Below are 9,909 nucleotides of genomic sequence, written 5' to 3'. Positions count from 1 at the left end.
TCTCCCAAGTAACAGGATGAAAGCAAATGACCTCAAGTTATAGAAGTGAAAGTTTACACTGGATATTAGGAAAAGTTTCTTCACTGAAAGGGTGGTCAGGCACTGAAACAGGCTGCCCAGGGAAGTGGTATAACTGTCCCTGGAAGTATTTAAAAAACATGGTACTCAGGGACATGGTTTAGTGATGGACTTGGCAGGGCTGGGTTAGTGGTTGACCTGGATGGTCCTAAAGGTCTTTTCCAACTTTAATGATTCTATGACTCTATCCTTTGAAAACTATTTTACTTTCAAACTCCCTTTGAATGTTTCAACAACTCCAAAGAAACAGTGAAACATTTCAGTTCATGACATCTTTGAAGCCACTCAAGATAACTCATATATTTATTCATAAATATTTACAAGTCAAACTCATGCAATTACCTGCATTTTCAAAACCACATGGAATGCTAAAAAACTGATTCTAAAACTATTTAAAATCAAATCAAAACTGATTTGCATTACTTAATATTTATTGATACAAAAGAAAATTCATAACAAACTATGTATTTACCATTTACACTGAAGAAAGATCTTTAAGATCAATGAAACAACATGCCCCTAAAACTGGGGTGTCCGATGAAAATGTTCAATTTTCTTTAGAACTCCTCTGCATTAGATGATCTTCAATTTGCAGGTGAAGTTATGGGGAAGAGTTGTCCAACAACACATTTCTTGCTCTTGTTCTAAATTATAAAAAAAACCAGCAATTAGTTCAAATTGACACAATTAAAAATAGGCCTATCTGTGCCATAATATTGGAGAGTTGTAAGACAGTAAAGTGGAACACCTGCAAGTTGTACTCACAGCAGCAAGGACATCACAGCATTCACCTACTCCAGTGGCAAATCAATAAAAACATTAGTATAATTTCAATTATGCTCAAAAGAGCACATTAGCCTAATTTAATTTCACTAATAGTGGTCTCTGACAAATGTGTTCATCTGTGCAAAACCTGGAGCTGTCAAAGCCACACCTGGTTGTGGCACTGACACTTGCTCTCCGGGTATTTTCCTAAGCTATTTTGAATACGAAATATATCTTGTGAAGGACCAAGAGGCCTCAGTAGTTAATGTGCATGTGAGTTTCATGTTATTTTTATAAACATTTTGCGTGTACTTGAATTCCCTTTAACTTGGGTTTATACAAATGGTTCACAATCTCTGGTCCGCAGTTCCAAAGGTCACAAAAAGCTGCTGACAGTAGCGAAAATAACCAGGAACTAAAATGCTTGCTGAGAGAATAATATCTGATGCAATTCCCCACATCAAGTGACAGCTGAGTACTGCTACTCCACATGTAGAGTTATATGGGAAAAGCAGACACTTGATAGCTTGGACTGTGCAAGATAACAAATTTTCGACTGGTTTGAAGCCCATGCACAAAATAAAGACTGCTGTTAAGACTTGCAGGTGAAAATAATAAGCCACTATCTAAATACAGTAAAATGTTTTGCAGTGTATGTGCCTAAAAGTGTTAGCTAATTCACCCAAACTGAACAGTGGGCTTCCCATCAAACCCAGGTATGTGTCCGCCCTAGAGGGACTCCTCAGAGCTAAGACTAGAAAGGCAAGGTTAAAGCTGACACTTGTGACTCTACCTAATGTGCACATTTTGTCTTTCAGTGTGGAGAAAGAGATGGCAGTGGCTGGGGCCCAGGCACTGTCCCACACTCTGGTGGCAATACTGGTGGGCTGCTGTGTGACATGGAAAAGACTGCTCTGCACTTGAGGGGTAACAAAATAAGGGTTTTCCCAACCAAAACATGAACTAAACTTAGGGAAGAGCAGCTTCTATAGCACAAGTTGCAACTTCAGGATGTCTGAGGTCCAAGGGGACCTCTGGAAGTCATTTGATCCAACACTTCCGCTCAAGCACGACCACCAAGAGCCGGCTGCCCCAGGTTCAGATAAGCTTTCCCCCTCACATGAGCTTCTGTTTCCTGATCTCTTCTGTACCTCTTGAGCTCTCTGCAGTAATCACAGCAGTAAGAATGAGGATGCCAAGTGTGTACACCAACACTCTGATGTGCTTTGCAAATACATGCTCCCACACATGGCACTAAGAATGGTAAAACAGAGATGATGGAATCTCAATTTAGTGGACAGACTGTTCCACATGGAAGGGTATGTCACATGTGCTTGGCCAGGTCTCAGCTCCACCTCCAAGAGAAATATATGAAGCTGATCCTAAGGGGCTACCCAGCCTTCACAGCTCTTTCAGTCTAGACTCCTAAGACACTGCAGAAACACTAAAAACCAAGATTACTTTCTCCTGGAATTTACCAGAAAAGTCAAGTAGCAAGAGGATGTGAGAGGGCACATCAGAGATCCACACCCACACATTCAACAGTGAGCACATCTCTGTGCCAAAACCAGCTGGTGCCAGGCAGCATTCCCACTGGCAAGAGGAATGAAGATGTAAGAGCAGGTGAATGCCTGGACTATCCTGCCAATAGAAAATCAGGGTATGGCGTGGTGCCTAAGTGATGGCAGACACACATCAAGATTGTGCCAAGGCAAGGGAAGTCACCAGCATGCTGAATTAGTGCTCTAAGAGGAGCAAAAAGCACAATGCTATGGTGCTGCAGGGTAAGTCTGGCCATGGGGAATGGTGCTAGGATGGACTCCTCCAGCACTGCAGAGCCAGCCTAAGCAGATGGACAAGGTTCAAGGGCAACCAAGTGGGCCTGAAGCAGTCTCAGTTCTGCTTCTGCAGCTAGGAAAACAGCAGCTGATGACAATAACAAACACCTTGCCAGTGACATCCTAAGCCAACCTTCTTGGGATTAAAACTACACAAAAATCCTTCAAAGAACAGAGGCCAAAGAAAGCTTTGCATCACTTCTCAGGGTGAAAACTGGAAGCTATGCCAGGCCCTGTACAAAACTTGCAGGAAAGGTAGCAAAGGAACATTCAGGCACAAGAACACCTCTGAAATAATTAAAACACCTGGAACTGAGCTAAGAAATTATTCAATCCTTGCAAGTGGCAAAAAGACAGAAAAGAAAACTTTGGTAAGGAAAATGCAATCCAAATAGGGCAGGAAATTAGTTTAGGCAGCAAGACAAAAAATGAAGGAGCAGATTGAAACTTGATGGAACAGCTGAGCTGAAACAGCAGCAGGTGAATGCCTCATCTTGCAGCCTGTTTCAAGAGAAGAAAGAAAAAGAGAGACAAAAGTGAACTTTGGGCAGATACTTCAAGACTTGCAGTACATCACAGTAGCATACTGTTCACATGGAATTTTAATGAAGAAAAATAAATTATTATCAACGTTTCAATAAATACTTGAGGGGACCTCTCCACTGTAATTTCTGCAATAATTCAAGTTCCAGATATGGGGGGGGGAAAAAAGGGAACACTTACACAAATCTATAGCCCATGCTAAGTCAAATATATTAAGAGAGGTTTTGTACTTCATTAGCATCACATTTCACAATGGAAATGAGGAAGGAGGGATGAAGGAACTCAGGGGCTGCAGCCTCATCTAAAAGCTTCAGCTCATCAGAGATTAGTTTTGCTAACTTAAAAAGTTCTTCAGAAGAAAATTTAAAATATTTTCAGTCAAAACAATACTGGTGTTGTAGGGTCCTTTTTTTTTTTTTTTTTTCCCCCCAGCAAAACCCACAAATGTATCATGCAGCATGAATGCAGGACTGTGGGCTGACCCTGGCTGGATGCCAGGTGCCCACCAAAGTCACTCTATCACTCTCCTGACTCAGCTGGAGTAATCAGCTGAAAAGAGGAAATATAAGGAAAGGCTCCTGGGTTGAGATGAGGACAGGGAGAGATCACTCACCCATTACCATCATAGGCTGCAGAGGAATCTCAGCTCCAGTGCCTGCTCCTTCTTCACTGACCTGGGTGTGGGCAGGGCTGTTTCTGTCACATATCCTCACTCCTCTCTTCTCTGGCAATTATTACTACTGCACAGTAACATTTTTTCATTCTTAAATGTTACCACGGAGTAGTTAGCACCAACTCTGGTGGGCTCAGCCTTGGCCAGTGGCAGGTTGCCACTGGAGCTGTCTGGCATTGGCTCTGTCAGACACAGGGAAGCTGCTGCTTGTTGCATCCTGGGTTTTAGGTTCAGATTTGGGCTTCTGGTCTTTGTTAGCTTACCGGTTCCATGTATCCTCGTGCATCCCCCCCGTGTTCTGCCCCCCCACCCCGGAAGTTAGCCCCAAGCTGCCTGCCATTGGGTTTTCTCCCCTGCCACTCCTGTGACCACTCCCGCATGTGGCCCCGGGAATTCCGTGTCCGTCACCTCATTTTCGCAGTCCCATTTGCCCCGAAGCCCCGTGTCCGCCCCCGTTGTGTTCCCATTGGTCGCTGTGGCACACATCACCGCCATGCGTCTGCACTCATTGGGCGGAGGGTTCCTGTCCTCCCCTGTCCCACCCCTATATCCCTCCGCGGCACCCCAACCTCGGGGCCAGATTCGTCTACGCGAGGTTGGGAGTGGCCGCGGCTTCTCCATCGCAGCTCCCGTGACCAATAAAGCATCCAGCCGCCACGTGGATGGGTTTGGACAATTCCCTGCCTCTTCATTTCCTTCCCTCGCGCTGATGGCAACACACGGCCAGCCCACAGCGGGGCGCAGCTGCAGAAGCGCCCGGAAGTAGCGGCCAGCACCGACCCCAACAAGAAGTCGAGGCGCCCAAGCTGACCGGGTCTGGGAAAAGCAACGCGCAGCCGCTGCTACTGGCTTCCCACAGAAGCCATCCCAATAACCACCCCCCACCACTATCAAAACCTGGCTATACAAACCCAATACAAGGTCATAAGCAGCAGAAGCCATTTCATGACAAGGTAATGATTCTGTGTGCTTCAGTGGGGTGAGCAACTGAACAAAATGAAGCTCTTCTAAATTCTCATAGTTCACCCAGTGTAATTTGTCTGAAAGGTTAAACAGGATGCTAACATGGACTTGGTATGCCACAAAATGAAGAGGAAAATAAAGCAAACATTTAGTTTGTCTTTAAATCACAGTGGGTCTTTTTCACTATCTAAAATAGTGTTCAAGTCTGGGAGCTGAGTTCTAATTTATAACTGTAGCAACCTCTCTGCTTTACCTGTGAATTACCGTAAAAGTGCGTAGTAGAGCTTAGCTGCACATGAGGCAAATGTCTGCTTCTACTAAGAAAATCAGCCATAATAAAAGGCAGACAGCATTTGCTAGATGCAAAAAGGCCTCTGCAATTATCACTTAATTGTCCTTCATGGGCCAGTACTGGGAGTCTCATACTTTCCCCCTTAAGGTTGCTTCCTTCTTCAGCACTTTTCTTAACTGTCTACTTAATTAGTCTTACTTCCTGGGCTTAATTGTGAATTTGTTTTGATTAATTAGCCTCAGAGCTCACTTGGCACTAACTGAAATATAAGAGAAGTGCTCAGTTTCTTCAGTGAATAGACTACTGCATCCTAGGGGAGCCCCCTCTTTGTCAGCAATAAAATTTCAAGTCTAGATAGTGTTTGAAAAAAACTTCTTTGTAATTAAATTTCAATTCTTGTAATTACCCCCACTGTACTACAACACAGAAGTGTTGCTAACATAAAGAAAGGGTATACAATTCATTAAATTCAGGCCTCTTCTTAGGTGGATTATATCTCAAGCTCATTAGCTGAACCCTGTAGTTTTAGATAAGATGACATAATGCTCTTAAATGCAAGTGATCAGATCACTACTAAAATCCCAAACCAGGAGTGTGGGTTACCAGCAGACACAGCTGTGTCCTTGTGGCACCAATACCAGAAAACCTTTCCCATATAATCTTTTCAAAGTTATTGAGCTTCATTGGAAATGCTTTGCACAACCTAGACCAGTCAGTCTGCAACACCTTTGAGCACTAACATAGAGCTCTTCATGATGTTTACACCTCTCAGATCACTCCTCTCCCCTCCCTCTTTACAGCACATTGACTCTAGAAGACACCCTCACTGCATTCCCATTCATCTGCCATCTTGATCAATTCTCACTTCAGATACTGAAAACACAGGAAAAGGCATCTTTAAACACCATCACAGTAAAAAAAAAAAAAAGCTAAATTAAATAATGTGTGTTAACAGCTATCATACCCATTTAATAAACTTCCTAAATATTTGTCAAGAGTACTGGAATTCTTCAGTTTTCAACTTTAAAAGTCTTTACCTATCAAGCTGCAAAGAGATATTTAAAACCTTATTCTAGACATTAATATTTTTTTTCTGTGAACACTTTTAGATGTGCATCTCAACAGTCAAGGTCACAAAGTAAACACTTTGTTTCTTCCAGCTCCTTGTTTCACTCGCTGTTTCTCTTGTGCTCCAAACAGGACTGCAGAAGGAGCACACAGTACCTGTGGTTTTACAACCCTTTGTGTTGTACCTTTACTTGGGCACAGAAGCTCAAATGAAGCAGATCAGAACAGGAGCTTTATGAGTGGGCTTAAAAACACAGAGCAGCTCTGAAGACAAACCTTTAAACATATTTGTTTCCTAATAAGCTGCAGCCCACTGTTCTGACTGATGATCAACCATGTTTTCATCTTAGAAAGGGACCACAGAACTCACTTTGGTTGTCAAATCCTAACTGAAGCTCACCTATACAACCCAAAAAGTTTGCCTGTGAGATCTCTTCTGACTATATTTGTGAATATCTGTGAAGGATTCTGCCAAGGAAATGTACCAGCTTGGAAGAAAGAGGATATTCAGTTACAATAGCTGTGAGTACCATTAAAGAGGCATGGGCCCATGCTCTTCAGTTAGATGTATCAGCTGCAATCAATCACCACTTAAAGTAAATCCTGTATTACAAAAGACATCATGCAGAGTCTATACAGCAGTAGAAATACAAGAAATATTCCTTCATGCTTAAATGTCTTATCAACTGTTATGAAATAAGGAAATAGCTCTTTAGGTTTATTGCATTCCCCAAATGTTAATTTAAAATCATCTGCAGATAACCAATTTAGTTCTGCACTTGCAAAATAGAAGAAGCTATATATGTGCCTCAACAGCTTGTTTTATTGGTCCTGTTTATTTTGTCTGTAATTACTCAGCTCACAATCTCCTATTTTAGGTTTACAGAGTTGTACAAATATGGATATGCATACACATCTGACTGTTCTGCAATCATTCTTTTGCTAATTTAAACTTCAAAAAGCTTTGTTTAGTAAAACAAGAACAGCTTTCTAACCAAATGAAACTACAAAAAGATAGATTTCCAAAAGAAACTACTAACCTGTATTTTTTTTGAAGGGAGCCACAGCCTTCAAAGCTGTGGCTTTTTATTGTGGCATGACTTTTCAGTTAAGCCTCTTAAAAGAAGCCCCTGGAGTTACCATAGTACCTGTTATAGAATACATGAACCTATTAACATAAAACTGAAATATGTGACTTGGCTTTTGCTTCCAGCTCTCTCAATTACTGCTGATAGAAAGCAATGAATTAAAATACTGAAACAGGGATATCCACTAGGATATCAGTATATATCCTCCAGGAACAGTAAGTGTATCTCACATTTTGTCTCCTTCAAGACAAAGATCCCAACTTCACTCCACAACAGGTAATAGTGGTTAACTAACTTCAGCCTAGCTCCACAAACACCTAGCTAAACCACAGTAGCCAGTGGAAGTGAGATAACTCAGCAGAGCAGAAAACAGGCTGGCAAAAAGAATCACACGTATGTAGGAAGAACACTAACTTCTCACATTTCAGAAAAGGCTTGTTTCTTTGCAATATCCTGTTTGGCCTACAGTACACAAAAATGTAGGAAGCAGGAACCAAAACAAGACCAGGCAGAGGTGAAACATCAGCTGCTGCTTCTGACTGGCAACTGATTATTGATTGACACACTGCAGAACTCAGCAGCCATAGGAGTCCTGGCACTCACAAGATTCTCCTGCATCTCCTCACACTATATTTAGGCTAATGACACAGCAACAAATTTCTAACAAGTGCCAAGTTGAAAAAAATTTGAAATGCAATCCAGACCAACAGTGAACAACCCAGGTCCTGCTGTGCACTAATGTTTTAAAGAACAATTTTGTGCAAGTGGCTGCAACAAGTACAACATCCATGTAACAGAATGAACTTAGCAACGTTCAGTAGTTAAGTCCTAGTGGGAATGAATGGCAACTGATTTAAATCTCCTTGCAAGAGAATTCAACTAAATTTATCTCCACCTGTAACACACTGCTCTTCCTGCCTTTCAAAAAGCAGACCCTAATCAGCACAGATGCCAGCAAAGGACTAAGAGCTGTGCTTGAAGCCCCATCTACTGACAAACAACAGAACTGTTGCTAAACCAGAGCAATATTCCAGAGAACATCCCTTGACAAACCTGATATTGCTTCTTAAAAAAAAGTAAACCACAAACATATTAAGATGTAGTCCAGCTACAAAATGTTCTCTGCAGACTACACAGGACATTTCTCTCAAGAACCCAACCAGACAGAGAGCAACAAAACCATCCAGCCTAAAAAGTGACATACTTTACCAAATCTGCCCTGTTTTCCTTGATACTCCCAGCCACAGAATTAGGAAAAGACAAACAGGTATGCTGACCTGAAACCTGAAACCTGCATTTGAACATCTGTACTTTCCAGCCTGTGTCAGGAAAAGGTCTGCACACATTAAATCTGCTTTAGAAAGCATCCTGAAGAACTTATTTCTCTTGACTCAAAAGAAAACTCCCTCATGATCTTGCTGCCAAGCTGCAGGGGGCAAAGACACATCAGTGCCTGATATAACATTGTCATCACTTCCCATCCCAGCCCACCAAATGAAAACACATCCCTGGCAAGTAGCAGCCTGCTGAGCTCTGTCACAGCATCCACCCACACTCTCCTTTAGCACCAAGCCCTATAGTCCATCCACATAAGTTACCTACACTAACCCCTTAAGTATCCATCCTTCTGCTACCCTATTTGTAGAAAAGAAATCTGCACGGTATTTTTGTTCAGAACTCCCCAACCATTAACACAACTGAAAACTTTCCTTGTTCTCATTTTTAACTGGAAGCAATTTGCTGCTGGGATCAGAGACCATCACATCCATGGCCTGACCACTGGGAGACCTGCTTGGGTTGGAAGCAGAGTCTTAGGTTTAATACTAGCCCTGTACTTTTTCCAAGTGGCAAAGTTCCAGATCTCTGTAGGCCTGAGGAGCTGAAAGACTTAAAAACTAAACGTTTTAGTGGGTGGGATCCCCTCAAGCAGTGAGACAGCATGTGTGCCCATCTGGTAGCTGGTATGGCTCCAGCACAGGAAGGACATTATTTGAATCTTGCTGACCTTGAAGAGACCAACTCAAGTCCAAAATTTAGAAAAGCTGCCAACATCAAATTTATATCTAGTGACGAAATGAATATTTTCTTTTTTAACTCTTAAACTGCTTACAAAAGTTGAAGCTGGAAAAAAAGGATTTTCTGTGTTGTCTGAACTCTGACAGTAAGTAGTTTGTTTCAAGATAGAACTAAATAGCAATAGGCATGTTCCTGTTTCATTTTCTCAGAGTTACATGTGACTTAGCCATGAATGAAAAGACAGCACACAATCTCTACCAAGTATTTCCCCTGTCAGTCTATATATGCACTAATCATAGGAACTACTGCTTGAAAGAGAATGACAGAAAGTATTAGCTCAAATCCTCCAATCCAAAGGATCTTTCACAGAGGCATGGTAATCTTGGTGTCCAAGACCTTTCACAGATACAGGAAATTAGCTGAGAGCTAATTCCTCTTTCCTACTTTAATGTATACTCTAGATTTAGCATGAAGATCATGGCCAAGACTGGTTACAAGGTTACTGCTCAATCCTCGAGTCCTTAAGAGTTCACAATTCCAATTCAATTTTCCTTATCTCCTTCTCTTCAAAGATAGCAATGACCA

At 42.0% G+C, this 9,909-nt stretch overlaps 1 protein-coding gene across 2 annotated transcripts in view; it reads right to left on the bottom strand.

Moving 5' to 3' along the window:
• Positions 1-352: 352 nt before the first annotated feature.
• The window catches only part of CENPC (centromere protein C), a 28,912-nt gene continuing 19,355 nt past the window's right edge, over positions 353-9,909 (bottom strand). For both annotated transcript variants that reach the window (XM_053941078.1, XM_053941077.1), the window contains exon 19: positions 353-722. In XM_053941078.1, the coding sequence (XP_053797053.1) occupies positions 680-722 (43 nt within the window). In that variant the 3' untranslated portion in view covers positions 353-679. The remainder of the gene's footprint in view (positions 723-9,909) is intronic.

The sequence above is a fragment of the Vidua chalybeata genome, chromosome 4, assembly GCF_026979565.1.
Source record: "Vidua chalybeata isolate OUT-0048 chromosome 4, bVidCha1 merged haplotype, whole genome shotgun sequence".
NCBI lineage: Eukaryota > Metazoa > Chordata > Aves > Passeriformes > Viduidae > Vidua > Vidua chalybeata.
The sequence above is the reverse complement of the archived record's forward strand: the minus strand, read 5'-3'. Positions and strand labels throughout refer to the sequence as shown.